At 39.8% G+C, this 25,433-nt stretch overlaps 1 protein-coding gene across 6 annotated transcripts; it reads right to left on the reverse strand.

Annotated features, from left to right (window-relative positions):
* LOC123498091 (tRNA modification GTPase GTPBP3, mitochondrial-like) lies at positions 1 to 24,618 on the reverse strand. Of its 6 annotated transcripts, none has more exons than XM_045245210.1 (8): positions 24,537 to 24,618; positions 13,098 to 13,226; positions 12,332 to 12,469; positions 10,657 to 10,815; positions 8,841 to 9,064; positions 8,157 to 8,355; positions 6,997 to 7,714; positions 1 to 573 (listed from the first exon to the last, which is right to left on the reverse strand). In XM_045245210.1, exons 2-8 carry the CDS (start codon positions 13,207 to 13,209, stop codon positions 174 to 176), a joined length of 1,950 nt encoding a protein of 649 aa, XP_045101145.1. In that variant the 5' UTR covers positions 13,210 to 13,226; positions 24,537 to 24,618; the 3' UTR covers positions 1 to 173. The 6 variants fall into 6 exon arrangements, with proteins under 6 accessions (XP_045101145.1, XP_045101144.1, XP_045101149.1 ...); XM_045245209.1 differs by having other exon boundaries at positions 24,394 to 24,587; XM_045245211.1 differs by having other exon boundaries at positions 379 to 610; positions 24,394 to 24,587.
* Between the last annotated feature and the right edge of the window lie 815 nt (positions 24,619 to 25,433).

The raw sequence follows: 25,433 nt of genomic DNA on the forward strand, positions 1-25,433 counted from the left end.
GCCAGAAGGTGCGTTTACTAGCGAGGGCCAGACAGGACTGACTCCTCAGCAAAAGTGGTGATACACATCAGTAACGGAACAGTCTTGAGCTTGAGACCGATACTACATCCCCCCACACTCAAGATTAAACAAGAGATTAACAGAACATTACCCAAGTTATCTCTAGTACAATGTTAATACCCTAATCTAAGCGGAGGTACACCCTTTGTCGTCCGACCCAACCTGCGCGGCTGCGGTGAGCCTGTGCGTGGCGAAGCCCCTGTCTCTGCCTCGATCACGGGCGTAGCAGCAGCACCAGCTTCATCAGGCGCTTCCTCCTCGGTTGCTGGCTTCTGTTCCTCTGCGGGTCGTGGTACGCTAACCTCCCACGAGAAAACTGGATTCGGTAAGATCTCGCCCATGCCATCTGGTTGAATCATTGCCTTCTCCATCATCGACAACCCCGTGTGGTCATCGTCGTGGCGTCCGTCTCCGTCTTCCACTGGGCGAGGGTAGTCATCCGGAACGTCTGCTAAGCGTTGTCTAATATGATCCAAATGGCGTTGCACCACACGTCCCGTCTGGAGCTGTACCCTGAAGGAGAGAGGACTTAGCTGCTCCATCACCACACCTGGAATCCAGCGAGGAATTAAGTTAGGAAAGTTTTTAACAAATACGTTATCCCCAACTGTTACAATCCTCGCTCTGCATTGCCTGTCGTGGTCGTGAACCTGGCGCGATTGCTTCATAATGACTCTCTCTGACAGATCCGGACGAACCAGCGACAACCTTGAACAAGGCAGGCGACCCATGAGTAGTTCAGCAGGTGTTTGACCGGTAGTTGTGTGAGGGGTGATGCGGTAGCGGAAAAGAAATCTCGATAACTTTTCCCGTAAAGTAGCGATGGATTTCATTTTCTTTAGGCCATTTTTCACAGTTTTGACCGCATTCTCGGCAAGTCCGTTAGACGCAGCATGGTATGGGGAGGAATGCACTAACCTTACACCATTTGCTTGTAGGAAAGATTCAAAAGCACTGCTGATAAATGTAGGACCATTATCAGTTACTACAGTATGCGGGAGGCCATGGATGGAAAAAGTCTGACAACACTTCTCAATAGTTGCCTGGGCGGTGATTTTCTTCATGTCGTGCACCTCTATCCATTTGGAGTAGGAGTCAACAATAACTAGTAGCATCCTGCCCAATACCGGGCCAGCAAAATCCATATGGACTCTGTACCATGGCTTTGGAGGAAACTCCCAAGGATGCAGAGGAGCTGGAGGGGGACTCTGAGCTTCCTGTTGACATGAAAAACACCGTGCCACTTTGCTTTCTATGTCCTTGTCTAAATTAGGCCACCAGACATAACTTCTGCTCAGAGCCTTCATGCGTGTAGAGCCCGGATGACCTTCGTGCAGTTCGTCCAAGAGTTCCTCCCGGTAAGAATGGGGAATTACTACTCTTGAACCCCACAGGATCACGCCTCCTTCAAGACTTAGTTCACGCTGTCTGTTGAAAAATGGAGCCAGATCTGGTGACGGTGGCTGAGACGGCCAGCCTTCTCTCAGCCACAACTTTACCTTGCTCAAAACTGGGTCTTGATCCGTGCCTGTCTTCACTTGCTCCACAGGTACTAGTGAGCGATCCAGTGTTTCCATGGCCAGAACAGTTTCGGGGCAAGGAGAGTCTTCTCCTGGGCTGTCAGCATACGGGAGACGGCTTAAGGCATCAGCGTGAGCTATCAGCTTACCAGGTGTATACTTTAATGAGTATCTGTAAGCTGACAAGGTAATCGCCCATCTGTGAAGGCGCGGTGAAGCGATAGCTGGAATAGCCTTCCCTTCACCTAACAAGGTGATCAAGGGCTTATGGTCAGTATGTATGACAAAAAACCTGCCAAAAAGGTACTTATGAAATTTCTTGACCCCGTAAAGGACTGCCAGAGCCTCCTTATCCAGCTGCGAGTAGTTTCTCTCCGCAGAAGTCAGCTTACGGGACTTGAAAGCTATTGGCCTGTGAGTACCATCTTTCATGACATGGGCTAGAACGCACCCTAGTCCGAATGATGAGGAATCCACAGTAAGTAGCAAGGGCAGAGAAGGGTCGTAGTGAACCAGTACAGGCGTGGATCTTAACATCTCTTTAACCTTGTTCACGGCTTCCTCTTGTTGTTCACCCCACACCCAGGCTTGCCCTTTTCGTAGTAGCATATGGAGAGGTTCCAGTACCGTTGACAAATGTGGAATGAACTGGTTGTAGTAGGTAACTAGTCCGAGGAACGACTGTAGCTCCGTAACACTCGTAGGGGCGCTCATGTCTGTGATTACCCGCACACGGTCGTCCAATACTTGTAAGCCTTCAGCCGATACACGAAACCCCAAATACCTGACTTCTGGTAGCCGGAAGTGACACTTCTCTCTTCAGTCGCAAACCCGACTCTGACAACTTCTGTAGTACTGAACGTAGATTAGAGTCGTGTTGCTCTGCCGACTCACCAGTGACAAGTATATCATCTAGATATACTGCCACCCCTGGAAGTCCTCTGAACAAGTTTTCCATCTCCCTTTGAAAAATTGCTACTGCTGCACTTATACCAAAACTTAACCTGTTACAGCGGAACAACCCTTTGTGAGTGTTGATAGTCAGGTACTGCTTTGCCTCGTCGTTAAGAACCAACTGATTGTAGGCGTGGCTGAGATCTAACTTTGTGAAGATAATTCCTCCTCTGAGTGAACTGAATAGGTCTTCCGGAGTAGGTAGAGGGTAAACGTCAGGCAAAATAGCCTTGTTTACTGTCAACTTGTAGTCGCCGCACAGCCGCACATCATTGTCTTTTTTCATAACTGGCACAATGGGTGTTGCCCATTTTGAAGACTTGATTGGTGAGAGCACTCCGGTTGCTACAAGACGCTCGAGTTCGGCCTCTACTTTGGCGCGCATCGCGTAAGGCAGCGAGCGAGGCTTAAAAAACCTTGGCTGACAACCTGCCTGCATGCTTAGACTTACTTCAACACCCTTTAGCGTCCCGAGCTCATCTTTGAACAGGTGTGAAAATTCTTCCTCTGTAGCAACATTGTTCACAGCGCTGTAAGGCCATGGTACATTAATGTGAGGAAGCCAATCACGACCCACTAAGGCCGGGCCGTTCCCTGGTGCCACAACAAGGGGAAGGCTACTTTTCTTTCCTCCCTGAACCACTTCCACATTAACTGAACCTTTAGGACGTACCTTTTCACCCGTGTACGTACGCAACACCACCTTTGAAGAGCGAAGCACGGGACCTTTACCACGTGGCCATAGTCTTTGGTACGTGGATTCACTAATGATCGAACGTGCTGAGCCAGTATCCACTTCCATTGACATAGGGGCACCATCTAAGGTAACGTTTATTACCAAGGGCTCATTATCACCATGCACGTGGTACAATTCTTCAAGGTCACTCTCACTCTCGACCACGTATTTCACATTCTTAGAAACGTGACTGTTCACTACTCGATTCGAGTCTATTGGCGCCGACTTCTTCCGAGTAGTCCTGCAAACGAGTCGCAGGTGACCACGTTTGCCGCATCCCTCACACGTTTCATTCTTGTGCTTGCACGCAGGGCGGATGTGTCCTACCTCCCCACAACAGTAGCACACTGCCTGCACTGCTGACTGGGTTGATGACACCTTATTAACTGTCAAAGTAGACGGAAGAGTGGTGTGAAGCTCCGAAGCACCACGTTCTGCCGTCGCCATGCTGAGAGCAATCTTCTGTGCTTTGTCGAAGGTGAGATCCTCAACACCAAGGAGCTTCTTCTAGGTATTTGTGTCGCGTATTCCACACACGAAACGATCCCTTAATGCCTCATCCAAGAAGCCACCAAAACTGCATTTGGTTGCCTGTCGCCTGAGCGCGGACACGAATTCGATGACTCGTTGGTTGGCTTGCTGTGAAAGATTGTTGATGGTTCGTACAGCTTCTTCAGTGTTTTGGTGATTTCGTCAAACTTGAGCTCTTTCGGTAGCTTAGGTGCAACAGCATTCTTCAAATCCATGTAAGCTGCGGCACCCATGGAGCATAGAAGAACTGCAGTTTTCTTAGCTGGAGAAGTGATTTCATTCGCCTCGAAGTACTGTTCAACCACTTCACAGTATGCCGCCCAGTCTGTTAGGTCCTTGTCGAACGCCTCAAGGCGGCCCCAAGTCGCTGCCATAACTCCGGTCAGGACTTGCTCTTAGTTTCTTGAAAGCAAACTTAAGTGTCTCAGTGCGTGAGAATTTCTCGTCGCCAGTGTGGTAGCTCAGCTCAACGAGGACAAGGGAATAGAGACACTAGGTGGCCAGAAGGTGCGTTTACTAGCGAGGGCCAGACAGGACTGACTCCTCAGCAAAAGTGGTGATACACATCAGTAACGGAACAGTCTCGAGCTCGAGACCAATACTACAATAATGTTTTCATTGTAATTAAGTACTGCCCACTCATCATTATACTAAGTGTGCTGTGCAAATTCACTAGAGCAAGTACTTTGCACAGGATGTAGGAAGAGATCATGGTGGTCAGGCAACTATTTGAATGAATTGAAATCACTTGACCTTACTTCTGTGCAGATAATTGAAGAAGATGAGTTCAACTATGAATACCAAGTTGTTACTTTTCTGTCCTGTTGCACCAAACATAACAAAATCACTGAAGCATTCAGATGTGCCACAAGATGTGTAAACATACTATAGAAGTCACCAAGGTTCTCCAGAACTAATAGTACCTATGTGCCATCACCTTAAGGATAAGAACCAAGAAGGAATTTCATGCACAATTTTAAATTGTTTAAAATGCTCAAGGTTTTAAAAGGGTCTTAAGGGAGAGTTAAAGGAAAATTTGCATCCTATAACAGGAACCATGTGTACATTTCATGACTGTTACAAAATTTTTGTTTTCTAAAATTTGAAAATATCCTTTTTGTTCAATCAACATTTTATTATCCAATACTATTACTGCTACTATCAATACAAAAACTACTACAACTTGTAATTTATTTATGTAGCTTCAATTGATTTAAATTGCTAAATCCATATTATTGTTACACCACTATCACAAGTTTTGTGTTATTACATTGCTTAGATAACTAAAACTTTATTTGTACAGTGGAGACTCAATATGTCTAAATACTCAAGCTTTTCAATACTTTAATGCAAAATTTCAATTTAATACTCGAAAAAATACCTGATAATCGAACGTCCACACGTGGTTGTAAACAAAGGCTCCCTGACGTCCCCCTTCCCCCTCCGCCAGTTGTGACTAGTGCTGTCGTGGTCATCAGAATAACATTGTCCTGCATTCTATCAGTAGTTTTCATTTATAAACAACTCACATTAACACCAAAGGCTTATTAGTGGTGAAAATATCAGGCAATCAAACTGCCGGACATTTAGTCGTATACAAAGCTCTGTCATCTCCCTTCTCACAGCTGCCACTGTACTGTTCTGATACCGTATTACTGGTAATACCAGTATTACCGTAATCCCGGTATACTGGATGCCGGTGTGCATCCCTAGTCCTGCCACAGTCTTGAGAAAAACAACATTCTTCTGCATTGTCGGTAGTTTTTCATTTAGAAATTTCCAATGGTACCAAAGAGGCTTATTAGTGATGAAAATAAGGAATCTGGTGAGAGTGCAAGTTTTAGAGAGCAATAGCCCTCCACTTGTGGGATCACAGGAATCACACCAGGAAAAAAGTTACAAACATGTTTTCATGGATGGTGACTCATCCTCCTCCAACCTCCCTCCTCCTCTTCTAAGTTATCCATCACCAGCCTTCACTTATGGTATGTACAATCAAAATTGTAAAAAAAAAAAAAAATTACATTGAGATTTTTATAAACTTGAGGTTTTGCTAAGATTAGAATGAATTACCTGATTTATAGGTATCTTTTGAATACTCAAACAGCCATTTGGAACAAATTAAGTTTGAGTATTGAGTCTCCACTGTACTTTGAATGATTTCTTTTTACTTGGGTTTACTTTCTTTTTAACCCCTTCCCTGCAGAGGATCTATATATAGATGTTTAGAAAACGGGACTTTTTGTTGGATCGTCTATATATAGACGCTTGTTCTTATTTTACTGCACTAAGTTGTTGTGTTGTCTACATACAGACGATAACTTACAAGTAACAAAATTCATAAAATAAATAATTGGCATCTCAACTACCCAAACACTGGTCAACATGGCCTCTCAAGGCCAGTCACTGCTTGTGCTTTGTTGATGGTGCATTTGCTATGCACATAGGCTAATACTGGAAATTTTTGCATTATTTACACTTTTTAATTATTAGCCTTTCATGTCAGAGAGAAAGACCTGTGCCACATGCCAGCAACCTTGCTTAAAAATGAATAGGTACAAAACAAGTATGTATGTAAAAAATACGAAGAAAAGTGGACATAAATTACATCCAGGTCACAAGTCCTGGATGTGAGTAACTAAAACATTCATACAAGCATATTGACATATATTATTACCAATCAAACACAAACAACACTTGCATATAGATTCAATTGTTTGTTCAGTTTTGCAGCAGTCTATAAATAGATGTCAATCAGGAGTACCCATTTGCTGGGAAACTATATATAGACATATGGATGAAAGTCAGTAGTGTCTATATATAGATGATTTTTTATAATTTTGGTAGTTCACTTGTCTGCCTTGCTGCTGGGAAGGGGTTAAGTATTCTTTTTTTTCTGTACCCATTTTAATGGATTGTCTCATATTATTTTCATTGATCTTGTGAGGGAAATCATGAGTTATAAGAGGAAATCATGTCTTTAGTGAATCACCTTAGTGGTTAAAGTTATCATATTTCATCATCCTTATTTGAATAATACAGTATAACACCTTACAAGAATTTGCATGGTATACATGATTAATTTAATTATTCTTTTTTTTTTCACTTGATCTTTTTTTAGGCTATTTTCCAATGCAAAATGCTGAAAATATATGATCTAATACATCTTCTGAAGTGATGTGGCCTGTGACATACCCAAGGCTAGTGGCTGCTCGCTGCAGAAGGTGGGCTGCCACTACCACTGTGTTCTCTGACTGAAGCAAGTTACGGTCTTCCTGCATCTCAGGTACTAGGTAAGCGTGGGAAGGGGGAGAAACCCTTCCCTTGCCATCAATGAAGTGTTCTTGGTCATATGGTTGAAGAACAAGATAGAGCATTTCCAAACAAGAGGAAATGTGAGTCCTGTGTCGTGCAGCTGTGAGTGTCGGATTCTCAGCTGTTCCTGTGTCACACAAAGAGCCACAGAAGACCGTTAATTTCTCTAGAAATGTCTGAAAGCCCTCTTGTGTTTTTAGTGACATCACAGAACATGAATTTTCTAAGGTACTTTGTATTTGTGTCTTGTTTTTCTCTCCAACAAGATCTATTTTATTTATCACTGTGAGGAAACATTGATTCTCTATCCATTCTGGAGACTGTTCACTTGCTTCATTCTTTTTCATTATCCCCAAATGAATTAGATGACTCCTAAGGTATTCATGCCACTCAAATGTTTCATTTTTTATGGCTGAGAGGACTTCTGGAGCTTCAAGTACAACTACTGCCAAATCTGCTTTACTTGCTCTGGCTAGTGCCCGACACACACCCTCAGACTCCACTGGATCATCAGTATTTCTCAGCCCTGCAGTATCGCTGAGAACAACTGGGTAACCACCAAGGTCAACAACAGTCTGTACCACATCACGCGTTGTACCTGGGGAAAAAAAAAAAAAAAAAAAAAAAAGGAAGAATATCACATTGCTATCTTTGAGAAAGAAAGATTTCTTGGTCAGAAAGTTAACACTCAAATACAAAGAAATATATTCCTTGCTACTAAAACTGTCAGCCAAGTGTAGTAGATTTTCCATTCTATTAACTTAATTCTCAAATGCTAATAACAATAAAAAGTAAGTTTAGTTTTTTGTAGACAAGCTTGATTCTAAAATTCAATTGTTTTACAAATTTTCAAACTTAAAGAATTCTTTAAGAAATTCAGCTTTTTTTTTAGCTTTGCAAAACTTAAGACTGAATACTAATTAACCAGGATTTCTGTGAATTATAAACATGCTCTGAACATTGTTGGTATCTCACATAAAAGAATGTCACAGCAACAAAGATTACATTAATGGCTTTGTAGCAGCAGTCAGTGCACCCACCTGGTATTGGGGAGACAATAGCTGTTGGTCTCTGGGTGAGGGCATTGAGGAGACTGCTCTTGCCCACATTTGGCTGTCCCAGGATTGCCAATTGTAATCCACTCCTCAGCCTCTCCCCTCGTCGGCTGTCTGCCAGGTGGCATTGCAAATCCTGGACCAGTTGTTGTAGTTTAATCCTCACCTCCTCTACCACACCTTCCTGCAACACAAAGCATGTCGTATATATCCATTTGTTTTTCTCAGGTGAAGCTAAGACAATTATTATATGTCACTGTAAGATTTATAAGATTTGAGCCAAATACTCAAAATGTGCCAAGGTAATAGGATATTGTACAAGTATTGTTTAAGAAAAGTATTTACACTCATTTTATAATAAGCTTTTTGGTGAATTTTTTCTAGGGAAGTGGGATGATAAAGTAGTGTGGAATATAAGAGAGAAGAGGACAAGAAGATTAGATCATACAGATATAAGAATAAAAAAAGACTTCTGTAATAGCTATCCCTTGGAATTCTCAAGAACAGACATCAGATATAGATAAACAAACTTTCTTCATAGGAGGAGCACTTCTAGGATACCTTATTTGTTTTGTCTAATAATTCTTCTGAGGTCAACAGATTTTCCTCATCTGTTAAATTACTAATGCTTTTTAACACATTGAATGTGTATAATAGTTGGGACCTTACCTCTATGTTTTCATCCTCACTAAAATCTATGTAAGCTTCAAGACTGGCACGGCACTGCAGCAAAGACTGTCTCCATCCGGTGTAAAGGTGGGCTAGAGCTCCCTCCATCTGCTGGAGTGCCTGCTTACGCTGGGCCTCTGTTTCAGCATGGATCAAGTCACCAAGTCCCTCCACACTGGTGAGATCAAGCTTACCTTGGTAGAAAGCTCTCTTGGTGAAGTCACCTGGATGAATAATTCCATCTATTAATATATTTATCAAATTGGCATTGCCTGTGAAAGGAATAGATGGGATAAGGCACCCATATTCAAATACTCTTATAATCACATCCACAAGCATTCCCTGAATATAAATTATATAATATAATCATATCTTAGGCTCTTTAAGAGAGAGAAATGATTCTCACTGACAACACAACATACTCATGTCGCTACATCTCAGCTTATCTCTGCTTCACCATAACAGACAGACCCATTCCCTTCCTCTCAGTGGACATGATAAGATGATAAGTCAATGAAACCATATGTGAATGAGTCTCATGCTGCATTTGATTTCCATTCACAAATGCTCTAATTTAGCCATTATGTGCAATCACTCTTCTTTCCTTCATAGACTTTTTTCTTGCATTTAATGTCCTTGTTCACACCATTTCCATCATTTTGGCTTCCTACACTAGTTTTCTAAGTCCAACTACCCACATCACTCTGCCTCTTCAACAGTCATTTCAGAAACTTGCATTTCTGAGTGGAGATGTTAGGTGGATTAACAGAATATGGATTCACCGAGCGAGTTTAATGAATCTTTAATTTTCAGTTTTGAGTCCTCCATCCTCCATGAGACAAAACAATATTTTTGAAGCAATGCCACATAAAACTCACTTTTTGACCAAGGTTAGGGTGTGTGCACAGAAAAAGCAGGTTACTGGTGCAATAAGGTGTTACAAGCCATGGGTAACCAGCTCTGACCCGCTCGGTGACCAACAGGGATAGGCAGTATGTCATAATAATAATAATAATAATAATAATAATAATAATAATAATAATAATAATAATAACAACAATAATAATAGTAATAACATTAATAATAGTAATAACAATAATAATAAATAATAATAATAGTAACAATAATAATAATAACTAATAGTAGTAGTAGTAGTAGTAGTAGTAGTAGTAGTAGTAGTAGTAATATAATAATAGCAGTAATAAAATAATAATAATTATAACAATAATAAAAAAATAATGATAAAATGATAATATAATAATAATAATAATAATAATAATAATAAGAAGAAGAAGAAGAAGAAGAATAGTCATAATAATAATAATAATAATAATATCATTATTATTATTATTATTATTATGAACATAATTAATTAATAATAATCATTAAAATTATTATTAATGATAATTACAATAATAACTGTTTACCTTCATACTTCAATTCCTAGCTGATTTCAGCCCACAACCTATCCACCACATTCCTGGCAGTGCTTATTCCATTTATTTCACACTGGATCCCTCATGAACTTTGCATATCAGGAGCACAACATCTATCCTGCTCTCCATTCAGTAGTGTCTACCCGTGCTGGTTGAGCAGGCAAGAATGATTCAAGCAAACTGGAAAGTGGGTTGAAGCAGGCTGCTGGTGTTGACCCACTTCCTCTGTGTACATATATATACACTTGTTTATGTGGTGTAATTCTTGACATGGATTGATGCCGGTTGCCAACGTGGACAAACCTGGTTTCACTGTGCCCACACCCTTAACCTTGCATTGGTTGAATTAATTACTTATGACAATGCCTCATGTCACCCACCAGGTTGAGCTGGAACATATCCTGGCAGAGTGCCAAGGGCAGCCAGCACAGCAGCAATCACAGCAGGCCCTCCATGGATGTGCAACTCACAGCTGTCCTCCCCTGTAAAGCTTTGAGGTCCTGGGAACCACAGAACTAACGCACGGTCCAAAGCCTCTCCTGTGGTATTACATTATAATGTTACCATTAGTCTATTTCAGAAAATATGCTTAAGTATAATACTGGAGGGATAATTATACAGGATAATGCTTAGTTCTTCCTAATCTTTCCTTGTTTTGTAACAATCCACTTCTTTATTCTCATGCCATCTCAATTATTTCCTGTTCCTGTTCCTTCTCGATCTTTCAGTATTTAAGCACAACCCTTCCCTCCTACTCACTATATAGATGTGACTGTTTCCAGAGAACAGATATACTGTACAAGAAAAGTCCCTTCTTCCTCAACTCTTCTTACATTCCCAGCCTAGTGATCTGCCTCTCCACTTAATTTTCACCATATTATTTTTTATAGTTCAATGTACATACTTACGTACACGCATAAGGTATGAAATTTTTCCAACTATACAAGTTGTGGCCCATCATACTACCTGAAGCACATCGTAGTTTTTAAAGTTCTATTTCTTTCTGAAGAACTCCTGGGTCATAACTATGGTAGATATACAGTAATACTGAGAATATTCTAACCTGTTATAAGCCTCAGTGATGAAAATGCAAAACATAATATATATATATATTTATATATTTACAGGTAACTCTTGATTTATGTGTGTTTAATTTACGCATTTTTGTTAATATGCAACCAAAAAAATATTATATTAAATCAAATTTGCACAATCGGTTTGCTTATGTGCGATTTGGCCCAACCGCATTTTCAAACTGAGCGCCAGACACAATTTCAAACAGCGCACCAGAGAGTGGACAGCGAGTACGTGTGAGGGGTGAAGACATTGGCGTCCTGCGTTTATTTTTTTACTAGTGTTTACTTTTATACTGGGGTTAGTTTGGATAAGTGGATTTTTGATAAAGTGGAAAAGCTCAGAGGAAGATGGTGACTGGCCGTGGTGTGAGTGGTGAGGGCAGTGACGCAGTGGGTGTTGTTTAAATATTCTTTGTTTTGTTGTTTTCTCTTATTATTTTTTGCTTTCTCTTATTATTTCTTGCTTTTCCCTTTACTTTAAATACACTTATAGTATCTAGAATGGTAAATAATAAAAACATGTTAATTTAGCCAAATAAATAGAGTATTTTGTACGATTTTTTTTTGGACCACATCCTGCATCCCCCTATCATCTACTGTTTCTTATGAGAATTACAAGTTTGTTTTACACGAATTTTGATATACGTGATGCCTCTTGGAACACATCTATCACGTAAATCGAGTTACCTGTATATATATATATATATATATATATATATATATATATATATATATATATATATATATATATATATATATGTTTAACTGAATATTAACGCTGTAAGTTGTAAAAATATTTCATCAGTTTTCTCATTTTTTTGTGTTTCATGCATTTCTCACATCAGGATCAGGTTAAAGTTTTCCTAATATTTGGTGATAAAATTATCAAACACAATACATGAATCACAGTTTACACATCTTTAAAACACAAAATAGCTTTGAACTATTTTAAGACAACTCTGTGGAGAAGTTTTTATACCTGTGGTGGGATGCACAATGCGGCGCAGAGTGGCAGTGCGTGGCCGTGGGAGGGTGGCAGGGTGGGTCATGCTAGTAAGTGCAGAACTGGCTTGGTCCCCTGATACACGCACCACTCCTACACCACACTTGCCTTGACCTACAGAATAATGAGTACTGACTGACAATATCTATGGTTTTGATATATTTGTACCTATATCATCATATCATATATCTTTACCTCTTCTTTAATTTTAAGGCAATAAAAATGTGGATGATAACTGATGAAAGCAAGGAAGCTGACAGGTAGATTAATTCATGGAGAAGTGAGGAACTCCATAAATCTATTAATATTGTCCATCACCACAACTATAATTACCACAACTATAATTATAGACACAACATAATGGTTGACAACAAAAATTCCTGATTTACTTGAAACAGCACAAAAATAGTGGGAAAGGATAGTAGCATGTATCTGACGACTGGATAGGGAAGTCCCACTCCTCTGTCAGACAAATCTGTGAGTACTACTTCTAAGTGAGGCTTTCAGGTCACATCATGTAAATATAGGATACTCATTGCTTTGCATTTTAACTACAGTATGTATCACATTATAAAAAATAACACCGGCCAAGCACATGTACTCTTCCTTTCTGCAAGTATGGCTTATAATAAGAACCAAACATGAAAGCAGACAATGGTGTCTTCAAAATTAGTGTGTACCATGCTTTCATATGTCGATGCAATAACAGCATGCAAAAATAAACTGACAACAGCTGTCATACCTGAAGATAGTGCAAAGACTGTGGAAGCTGCACACTTGATGGGCTTCTCCCAGTGCACTGCCAACAGGGCACTCTGCTGCCTCACAGTTCCTCTCACTGCAATCCTCAGCATCCTCACTCACCATGTTACTGGAAGAAACCAAACATTATCAAAGATTGCATCTAAATTGAAAACAAGACTTTTAAAATGACATAAACTTGATTTTTTTGTTCCTTTAAAAAATCAAATATAGATTTACTTAATTACTATTACTACCAACAATAACAATATGGCTTCTTTCATTACAGTCTCAACATTCCAGCTCACCATGGTGATGGAAGACATCAAAGCCCACATCTAAACTAGTAATGTGAGTTTTAAAACCATTTCAACTTTATTTTATTTTTTTTTACATAATTCAATATACTTATACTCTTACTATTACTACCATAATAATAATAATAATAATAATTATAATACATAAATCAATACAATAACATGGTACCACTAGTTTACTTAATTTTAAGGTAGTATAGTTGTTTTTTATTCAAATGAGGAATGAGTGTCGTGTACCTCCCACAGTTCAATCTTCTACTTTTGTAGTAAAGTAAAATAGAAATTTTTTTTTCTTTTATGCTCCCACAAGTCTTTTTTTTATATTAATTTTCCCACTTAGAAAGGATTCATGTGTTAAGGCCCCTATGCATCTACTGGAGAGTAACGCATTATGGAAGTCATTACATGGAAGGAAAAGATGTTTCAAAGGGATGTGCCTGTTTTGCTAGGGATTTCTAAAGGGATATGTTTTGTTTTTGTGGCTATTTTCAATGGCTATGCTTATTTTGCTTACTTTGGAAGTCACTTAACTGAATGCAGCAATGTTTAATGAATTTACTTACTTATTGTGGGCATTTACTTTGCATGCTGTTCTACCAAATTACTGGTAAGGTAGACATACTTTGTGCTGTGATGGTTATTCAAAAGATCAGTGATTTAAATAGAGATGCATAGTCCTTTGACTAAATAACTCACACATTAAAAGCTCACCACAAAGTGTAACTGTACTCCAGGACTTTTTTCATTAGTCAGAAATGAGGATAGGCTTGTGAAGATGACAGGAAGTCAAATCTATTAAAGTAACTAGCTCAGTGAAGGAGTGGAATAGCTTAAGGTTTATTACACAAATTGTAGAAGAATTTTGAATAAACTAAACTTGCTTAGAGGATTGGCGTGTGTAGAAAACTTTGATATACTTGTGTTACAGAAACTTGGTTAAATATGTCAGGCAAAGTATTTATTCCAGACTTTAAGGTAGATAGTTGTACACTGTTCTATAAAGGCAGGGAAACACAAAAGGGGAAAGAGTTGCCCTATATGTTAGGGACAAATTACAATGTTGTATTAACATTAATAATAATAAAAAGAAAAGATACAAAATTCAGTTCTATAATAAAACATGGTAGGCACATCAAACAATACTAGGAAAGTAGACAAATAAATATATTAGAAAGGAAAAATATATATTAATTGCTCAATGAATGTTAATCAAAATTTAAATTAATTTAATTATGATTTTTAGCTGATTTTGTTATTAATTGTGCAATTAATTTTATTTTCCTTTGTCAAAACAGTAACACTCACTACTATGACGACTAAGACCGTGCTGATGTGAGGGAGGGAGAGGTGGCAGATGTGATGGAATTGGAGGCAGCAAGTGTAAGGGAAGGGGAGGTGGCAGGTGTGATGGAATTGGAAGCAGCAAGTGTAAGGGAAGGGGAGGTGGCAGGTGTGATGGAATTGGAGGCAGCAAGTGTAAGGGAAGGGGAGGTGACAGGTGTGATAGAATTGGAAGCAGCAAGTGTAAGGGAAGGGGAGGTGGCAGGTGTGATGGAATTGGAGGCAGCAAATGTAAGGGAAGGGGGGTGGCAGGTGTGATGGAATTGGAGGCAGCAAGTGTAAGGCTGTGTTTACACCAAGTGAATCAAATCCATTCAGTTCATGAAGAATCAACACGATTCGTGAATTGTGTTGATTCTTCATGAACTGATTCGATTCGCCACACTAGTTTCAATGTAACTGTTTACACTAGGTGAATTGAGTCAATTCAAATCATGGCGATTCATGGTGAATCAATGATTGGTTTGCACCCATTTTTCATCAGTCAAAGTGATTCAGCTGAGGAACAAGCACCATGCTAATGGATGTTCTAAAAATTTTAGTAAGAGAATAATGTGCTCTATATGATCCCAGTGATTTTGTGCACTGAAATCATGTACATACATGTATTGTACTAAACCATAGGTGGAAGGAACTGCTGTAGCCTATGAATTACTAGACAATATTATTTAGCATATTTTGAAAAACTAATGACAACAGGAAGCGTTATGAACATGGTTCTGCATTTTTATTTGGCAACTGTAGGGTGTATCGTCTACCTTTGAAAAGCATGGTATAACGTAACTTCCAGTCAACCAGGCACCAGACAAAGTGGGGGAGGGGGTGTAAATTTCCTTACATTGCCCTCTGTGCCTGTGATTTTGTTCATTAAATACTACGGTATTGCATGTCACAAAGTAAAAGTTAATATGACAAAATGATAAAATTAACACAGCTGTATTTGTTTTAATATCCTCCATATACTGTTAAGCCTAAATAAAGAGTAGACTAGATGTGATAATATGGTATTAACTGGTGCCCATTTCTTCCATGGTGAATGTATCAGTGGACCATTCTGTCCTGCCACTTGACAGCTTCACCTGGCGAGACAAAATATTCTCTCAGAGTGTCACAAACAGACATGAATTCTGCTGTAGGCCTAGTACTTCCTGTTGGTGACAGGTTCCAGCAACATCTTAAATTATTCTGTGGTCATCCCAAAAAAATCCGAAAACCTCTCCAGATTATTGACCAAATCTGGGAACAAATGTCCAAAGCTCCCAAACTCAGGTCTTATACGATTAATGGCATGCACCCATATTCGTTGCTGACACCTACGCCTACATTTCCTCAGTCACTGTAACACTGCTATTTCTGCAAAAGCTAACACGTCCATACTTCCTGAAGGCTGCCTTGGTACTCAATTATTTGAATGATGTGAATCAGCCGGTTGGAACTATGCAGATTCAAAATAACTCATTCAAATGATTTTTCATGAGTTGGATTGATTTAATTTGCTTGGTTTATACGCACCCTAAGGGAAGGGGAGGTGGCAAGTGTGTTGCAGACAGCAAGTGTAAGGTTGCATTTACACCAAGTGAATGAAATTGATTCAATTCATGAAGAATCATTTGACTCGAGTTCCAACCAACTGAGTCTGATCAACACATTATCCAGTACCAAGGCAGCCTTTGAGGAGTATGGAGGTATTGGCTGTTGCAGAAATAGCAGTGTTACTGTGGCTGAGGAAGCATAGGGGTCCACAATGAATATGGATGCATGCAATTAATTCTAGACCTTAATTTAGGAGCTTTGGACATTAGTTTCCAGATTAGGTCAGTAACTAGAGAAGTTTTATGATTACTTTAGGATAATCACTGAACAATTTAAGACGTTGGTGGAATTGATTGGGTCCTCCATTAATGAATGAAATCAGAGGCACAGCGGGTAATAGCAAGAAGTGTATATACACCACTCCCCCAACGCCTTCTGGCTGGTGCCTGGTTGATTGGTGGTTATGTTATGTCACGCATTTCATAAGTAGACGATACACCTTACAGTTGCCAAATGAAAATATGTAACCATATCCATGACGTTTTCTGTTGTCATTGTTTTTAAAATATGCAGAATAATTTTGTCTAGTAATTTGTAGGGTGCATCAATTCCTTCTCTGGGTAAGTACAATACATGTGATTTCTACTGTAGTATAAGGATAATAAGTAAATAAAAACTGTTTAACTCACTTTTGCATTTCATTTCTGTATTACGATCTCAGTACTCAGGATCACTAGGATCATATACAGCATGTCGTTCTCATATATTTTATTGGTGAGGAATTCCACTCATATGGTGCTTACTCCTCAGCTGACTGGCCTTGACTGATGAAAAAATGGGTCCAAACAAATCGTTGATACTGAATCGCCATGATTTGAATTGACTTGATTCGCCTGGTGTAAACAGTTACATTGAAACTAGTGTGGTGTATCAACACGATTCATGAATTGTGTTGATACACTTCATGAATTGAATCAATTTGATTCACTTGGTGTGAGGCAGCAGAGGTGCAAGGGAGGTGGGTGTGGGAGGAACGGGGCAGGGAAAGGGGCTATTAACCTATCTGTATCTCTATCACATGGTTGAATTTCACTTGGTAACCTAAGCCAAGTAATAAAGGAGTCTTACTTCTATCTTATTCTACCTTTAACTAAAAGATGCCGAAATGTTGAGTTCACCCCTTTGGCTACTCATCATGTAATATATTCATAATTTGGAATTACAGTAGTGATGTTAGTGAATTTACAGATTACATGAAGATATGTAGATTAACTAGGTTAAATTTGGATGCCATCACCTTGTAGGCAGATTTGGATAGGATGAACGAATGGACAGAAAGATAGCAAATGCAGTTTAACATTAACAAATGCAAACTAGAGGAAACCTACGCAGTTGGTGAACAATAAACCATGAGGCTCTGGTAGGTTCATGATATGAAAGAGATTTAGGAATTATAGCTAGCTCTGATCTCCATCTAAGAAAATAATGCACACAGGCCAGAAATAAAGCAAACAGGTACTAAGATTAATTTTCAGCTGAAGTCCAGAAGTAATATTACATAACATAACATAAATAATAGGATAACAAGGGGCCACCAGGGCCCATCTAGGTTATCCTGTATCAGTCGCACAGCGACCTCGTCATCAGTACTTAAAGATACACTTACAACTACACAATACATTATATACTACGTAATTCTAAATATTTGGCCCATTAACAGGGCTAAGTCCTGCAGCGAAATCCTCTACAATTTGTGGTCCCCATACATGGGGATCATGTCTTGTTTAACTATAGTAAATTTCTTATAAAAACTATCATGCAGTGCTATACATAATTATAAATCTAATAAATTTAAGTGCTTATCTAATCTGTTTTTAAACATTGTCAAACTAGTGCTATTTACAACCCTCTCTGGCAATGCATTCCAGAAGTCTACCACCCTATGACTAAAGAAATATTTTCTTATATCTAACCTGCAGCCTTGCTTTCTAATCTTCCTGCCATGATTTCTAGTCCTACTTTCCTCCTCTAAGGTAAAGAAAGATCTCACATCTATGTAGTTTGTATCTGAGAACATTTTAAATAACTCTATCATATCCCTCTTATACATCTCCTCTCAAATGAAAACATGTTTAATTCCTTTAATCTATCTCTATACTCCAGGCGCTTTAATGCTGGTATCATCCTAGTTGCTCTTCTCTGAACTGCTTCTAACATGTTGATATCCTGCCTATAGTGGGGTGACCAGGCCTGTATGCAATACTCTAAATGGGGCCTAACATAGGAATTATATAAGCTACGCACCACTTCCTTACTTTTATAACTAACATTTCTATTTATAAAACCCAGGATCCTATTTGCCCTATTTCTTGCTTCTAAACATTGCTTTGAAAATTTCATAGTCCTGTCTATCACTACTCCTAAATCCTTTCCTTCCTCTACTGCCTCTAGCCAACATCCCTCCATCTCATAGTTAAAGTTTGTGTTGTCTTTACCTAAATGCATAACCTGACACTTTTAGAATTAAACTCCATCTGCCACCTGTCTGCCCATGCTATCAGCCTGTCCAGGTCTCGTTGTATTCTGTAATTGTCCTTTTCACCCTGTACTGCACATGCTATCTTAGTATCATCTGCAAACTTTGATACTTTGCTACTAATTCCTATATCTAAATCGTTAATGTACACCAAGAAAAGAAGAGGTCCTAGCACTGATCCTTGGGGTACCCCACTAACCACTTCCTTCCACTCAGACATTGCCCCATTTAATACTACTCTCTGTTTCCTATCAGAAAGCCATTCACTAATCCAATCAACTAACCTACCCCTATCCCATGTAGTCTCAATTTGTACACTAGCCTCCTATGCGGTACCTTATCAAACGCCTTGCTAAAATCTAGATATATAACATCTATGCTATTTCCATCATCTAACTCCTTGGTAATATATTCTAAGATATCGAGCAAATTTGTAAGACAGGACCTCCCTGATCTAAAGCCATGTTGGGTATCTCTAATTAATCTATTCTCATTTAAATGCTCCCAAATACTACCCTTAATGATTTTCTCTAGTATCTTACATACTATACTAGTTAAACTGATCGGTCTATAATTATTCGCATCATCCTTCCTACCTTTTTAAATATTGGAGTAACATTAGCTAACTTCCAGTCCTGAGGTATCTCAGCAAACCTAAGTGATCTTTCAAAGATTAACTTAAGTGCTTCAGAAATACTGTCTACACCCTCCCTAAGTACTCTGGCATGTAGCTCATCAGGACCACTAGCTTTCCTATCGTCTAGTTCAAGAATAAATTTCCTAATAATTCCCGGTTTTATATCAATATTTTCTAAAGCTCTTAAACTACTCGTCGCACTGTTTGTAACAGGATTTCCTATTCTTTCCTAGTAAATACTGAAGAAAATTGTTCATTCAATAATTCTACTATGTCTTCATTTTGATCCACTACTACACCATCTTTTCTGAGTGGTCCAATCCTATCCTTATTTCTTTTATCACTGACCTTGTAATAACTATATAATTTTTGGGATCTTTACTCCCAGCTCTAGCTAGTTTTATCTCTGCCTGCCTTTTACTTTTTTTATAACCTTACTCAAATCATCTCTGACCTGTCTGTACCTAATCAAATCTACATCTTCCCACTTTTCTGCAACTCTCTGTATGCCCTCTTCTTCTCTCTGATCTGGCTACCTATCTCATGAGTCCACCATAATGGCTTCCTGTTTCTCTGCCTTATATCTTTGTAAGGGATACACTGCATCACTATACCCTTTACTACAACCTTAAAAATATCCCACATCTCCTGTGCAGTTTTATTTCCAAAACTATCTTCCCAGTTTACCTCTCCTAATAACTGACGTAACCTACCATAATTGCCTTTCTGATAGTTTGGGACTCTAGTCTTATTCACTATATTATCCCTACTGGAATTAATGATAAATCTAATTATATGATGGTCACTGTTTGCTAAAGTCTCTCCTACCTCAACTTCCTTTAAACAATGCTCAATATTTGTTAGTACTATGTCTAAAACCTTCCTCCCCCTAGTAGGTTTATCTACCATCTGCACTAAATAGTTATCCTGAAAACTTTCCATAAACTTATTTTCACTAGCATCTCCTACCATCCTCTCCCAGTTTACTGACTTAAGATTAAAATCCCTAAGATAATTGTCTGACTAGTACACCCCTATTTATCTCATCTACCATAAGGTTGTCTACATCTGCTGACTGGTTAGGTGGTCTATAAAAGCTCCTACTCTAATAACCTTACTTTTGTTTACTCTAACATCCAGCCATAAGGACTCTACTCTGTTATCTACCTTAATACCATTAACCTGACTGGAAATGAAGGATTTTTTACATAAATAACTACTCCTCCACCTATCCTACCAATTCTCTGGTGTAAATACATAATGTATCCATCTACTTCATATTCTTTCCTATTTTCCTAAACTTTTCCTCATTTACCCATGCCTCTGTGACACATACAACATCTAAGTCCTCCTCAACTATATAACTAGATAACTCGTCCTTCTTGTTCCTAAGACTCCTGGCATTTACATAAAAACATTTAAGTCCTGCTACCTTCCTAGATGCTGTCTCCTTATTTGGAATCCTAATCTTATTCTCTCCTATTTGCACCTGGAAATCTTTCCTAATCTTTTCACTATCTCTGTTTATCCTATCTAATTTATGTCTAGCATCTTTCTTCTGGAATGCATTTGCTACCTCACCCCCTACACTCCATCCCAACTCCCCTCCAGACATCCACTCAGCACATCCACACCCTTCCTACTCAGATGCACACCATCCCTAGCATACAAATCCCTTCGCCCATAGAACCTATCCCATACATCCACAAAGCTGACACCCACATCCTTACACATCCCTTTTACCCGATCATTCACACCAATGGCTCTAGACAACCATTCCCTGCTAACATACACACGAGGCAAGATTCCTGACACTACACACCTCCTACCACTCTCCCTTATCTTGCCTAACATTTCCCGAAATCTTGCCACTAACTCCTCCGACCCACCTGCTCTGACATCGTTCCCACCTACGTGCAAAACTACTACACCCTCCCTCTCCATCCCCCCAACCCTCTTCTGCACCTCCTCACTCACTGCCTTCACACCTGCACCAGGCATACACACGTTCGTCCTCCTATCCCTGTCTTTCCCACAGAAAGTGCTATCTAAATACCTAACCTGAGAGTCACCCACCACACACACCTGAGGTGTGCTAGGCACAACCATCCTCCTCCTCTCCTCTACCCCCTTCTTTCTCCTTTCACTCACCACAACCACTTCATTCACTCCACTCTCACTCTCACTCTCCCCCTTCCCCTCCAACAAACCGAACCTATTTTCACACTCAACAGGTTTAGTCCTATCCTCCCTAACTGCCTCCGCTTTCCTTCCCTCGCAACCTGCCATCTCTGCCCATCCTGACTACTATCTTTCCCAGTCTGGCTCGCCTGCTCCCTCTTCCCCACTCTGCTCTTCCCGACAGAGGGCCAAGCCACCCTGTCGCCCTCAGAAGGTCCAACCTTCGGCCTAACACTGATCTCCTGCCTAATTTTTTCCACTGCCTCCCCAAGCCTCTTAACCTCCTCCTTCAACTCAAAGATGAGAACTTCGTTCGCACTTTTCCCCTCACTTAGCTTTCTGATTTCCTCTCGCAATTCTCGGTGCTCAAGAGAAAGAACTAAATTCTCGCTCTTGAGCCTACACACCATACACTCAGAAAAGTCAACGACCTTCCTGTCATGCCCACACATCTCACACACAACAAACTCTCCCAATCCCATCTCAACACTCTCTTTCACGCACTCAATCACACTCTGATATACCTCAGTAGCTACCGCCATACTAATTTACAATCTGTTAACTCACAAACAAATAAAAATACTTGGTGACGGCGGGTGGGGAACGCGGTGGTGGGGGGCCTAAGTGAGGTCAACTAATCCTCTTTCAAGGTCAACTTGACGGTTACAAGCCTAGTCTCCTCGCTCTACCAAAATACTTTTAACTCACAAACACTGATTCTAACCACTATTTCACTCTAATCTAACACTTGCAATACACACTTTCACTTCACTAACACTCAAAAGCACCACACACAGACACCAAGCACAAACACCACTCGCTAACTATAAAAACCACAGCCAAAAACGGAGCGCACACACAACACGTCCACTCGCCACCGTAGCTACACCTTGTTATATATTAATTGGATGTATTCAGATGTTATCTAGATTATGCTGTGCATTTCTGGTCTCCATATTACTGAAAGGATATATAGGTCTATTAGAATCAGTATAAAGGAGAGTGACAAAAATGGTGCAGGGGATGAGGGGTATTTATTCCCTATGAAACAAGATTCCTAGAGGTTAAATTTGCATCCCTTAGAAAAACATTAAGAGGAAACCTGTTAGAAGTCTTTAAATGGTATAGGGGGGTTATAATAAAGGGAAGGTTAATGTCTAGAATTGGCCCTTCTCAGTAGCACATAAAACAACTACATGTGTTAATATACTCAATTTACTTCACATTCGTGAAGTTTTTCTGGCGCAAGCCTTTTACTGGCTTATAGAGATGTTTGAAAAACTCAGAATCGTGTCAGAAAAACTGAGTCCTGGGAGTGGTATTATGCAATTTTCCTCCTCTTCTTCTTTTGGCTGTTTACATTAGTAGGGCATTGTGAGTCCTGTGGGATTTGTAGTGTCTATAAATCATGTGTCACAGAGGTCTGATGAGAGCCCGCCATGCTGGTAGTTAGTTAAGTGAAGTATTACAGCAAAATCAGTTACAGACCTTTGACTATAGGACATCCAATGAAAGCCTGCCATGCTGGGAGGTATTTATCTTGAGAGAGGGTAAGCCATGTCAGTTTCTACAATTTGCTAAGCTGCTTTCATCATGGACTACTCTGATTTTTTTTTTTTTTTTATTTAGTTCTATCATCACTATATCGGAAATGCAAGAGATATGTTTGACTTTGTGTGCATAAGGAGCTGAATTTGCTTCCCAAATTGTGAGTAATATCAGATACCAGACATTTTTGTGATTTCCCTGAAGGGGTGCAGTGCAGCAGCACCATGTTAGCCTGTTAGGAGGGAGCAGCTGTAGCCTTGCTGTTATTGGTGAACACCACTTCCAATGCTTTGCTACATTTTGTATAGAGGTTAAAATTAGGTTAGGTCAGGTTTTCATTAGGGTTTGGTTAGTAACCAGGAGGGGCCTGGGGGCATAGCTCCCCGGCTGGCTTCGAGAGGGTATCATGGCTAGTCTAGAGCGAATCGTTAGCAAATATTTTTTGCACAAAATAGCATTATTTTTTGGCTTTTTGGGCAAAATAATGGCATATTCTCCTTAGATTTTTGAAGTGCCAAAAATGGTGTGGATTTTTGAAGTACCAAAGATGGTCTATTTTAGTTTTTCTGAGCCAAAAACGTTGTTTTCCCTCAAGATTCCTAAGCTTGCTGTTCTTGGAGAGAGGATTAGTGATGGCAGAGAGAAAGGACTTGTTGCAGATATAAACCATGTAAGCAATTAGTTCTCAAAAATAATAAATAAGTGGAAGACTCAGCGGTATTACTCCAGAGTTTCACCACAATCAGCTACGTGTTTTTTACCCACCTCAAGAGATAGAGCTCCTCATTACGAATAATTTGAATCCCATATATACTAGGTGCAACCTTTTAGGTTAGGTTAGGTCAGATTAGATTAAATAAGGTTCTTTTCTGGATGAAACTAATCTTTTTTTGGTAGATTTCGGCTTGTTTTTAATTAATTTACCAGTTGTTTTTTTATGCAAATCATATGTTTCGGGGCTGTAAAAAAAAAAAAAAATTGGTTGATTTGCGCCAAAAAAAAAAAGTGGTATTTTAATTAAAAGCAAGCCGAAATCTACCAGAAAAAATTAGTTTCGTCCAGAAAGGACAAGGTGGTGAAACTCTGGAGGTTTACCGACTCAATAATCAGGTTGTTAATAGATTAATTCCATATATATAAGGGCACGATGCATGAAAATGGGTAGGCAGGTTATGCTTCATACGGGGGAGGGGGTGCCACGTACAGGTCTGATGGCTTCTTAGTTTTCTTTATTTTCTTATGTTCTTAATGTATGACAACGCATTACTAAAGTTTTGATACTCATGTAATACATTTTACATTCCTGATTTTCCCGCTGTTCAGTCTTTCCCTCTCTGGTTACCTCACCTAACAAGGCCGCCTGCCCTAGAGGCTGGAGTGTGGCAGACACCACACGTTTGTTTACATCTTGCTTGATCTTGATCTTGATGATACAGGTGGCTCGGGATCGCTCCAGAGCCAGGCCCTTTGGATCGGCTGCTCCTGTAGAGGACAAAAAAAGACACAAAACAGAAAAAGAAAAGAAAAAAAAAGTAGAATTTCTCTTCGTTAATGATCCCTACACCTCGCTCGCCACATTCTTTCCAGATACTCCTTCACAGCCTCCATCACTCGTCTCTCTACACAGGCCCAGCAGCAACACCAGCCATTCCCTTCCTGTCTTCTCCACTCTTTCATTCCTGTTATGCCCGAATTCACTCAAGATCACTTGCATCATCTCATGCCTGTCTCTCTCATACTTCTCACACTCCAGCATGACATGCTCCACCGTCTCGTCCTCCCCTATGTCACACATCTGGCACACCTTGCTGCGGGACTCAGACCACCTGTAGTTCCTTGCATTCACATCCATACACTGTGCCCTAGCTCGGAAGAGAAGGTCACCACCCAGGCTGCCATCATACCACCTTTCATACATCAGGGCTTCCCTTTCCTTGTACCATTCCAGAGTACTCTTTCGTTCCATCCCATTCTTCCATATATTCAGTCCCACCCACTTCACCTCTCTGTCTATCTCACTCTTCCATTTCCTCGCATCCCATTCACGCTCATCTTGATTCCTCCCAGCCATTCTCATCCCCCATACCACTTGTAAACCACTCCTCTCTGTCATTCTCATGCACCTCTTCCTCCACTGACTCCCACTTTCATTCCACAGGTACACCTTCCTCACTATTCTTTCATCATCCATTCTTTCCAACCTGACCTTGTATCTAAGTGTGGCTTTAACTAATCTTTCCCTAA

Source organism: Portunus trituberculatus, chromosome 47 (assembly GCF_017591435.1).
Source record: "Portunus trituberculatus isolate SZX2019 chromosome 47, ASM1759143v1, whole genome shotgun sequence".
Classification (NCBI taxonomy): Eukaryota; Metazoa; Arthropoda; class Malacostraca; order Decapoda; family Portunidae; genus Portunus; species Portunus trituberculatus.

Coding starts and splice junctions, on each gene's coding strand:
- LOC123498091 (XM_045245210.1), bottom strand. CDS start 13,209: ATGCTGAGGATTGCAGTGAGAGGAACTGTGAGGCAGCAGAGTGCCCTG. Junction 9,065..10,656: donor ATATGTTCCAGCTCAACCTG/GTGGGTGACATG, acceptor TTATTCATCCAG/GTGACTTCACCAAGAGAGCT. Junction 574..6,996: donor CGAGCAGCCACTAGCCTTGG/GTATGTCACAGG, acceptor TCTCTCCTTCAG/GGTACAGCTCCAGACGGGAC.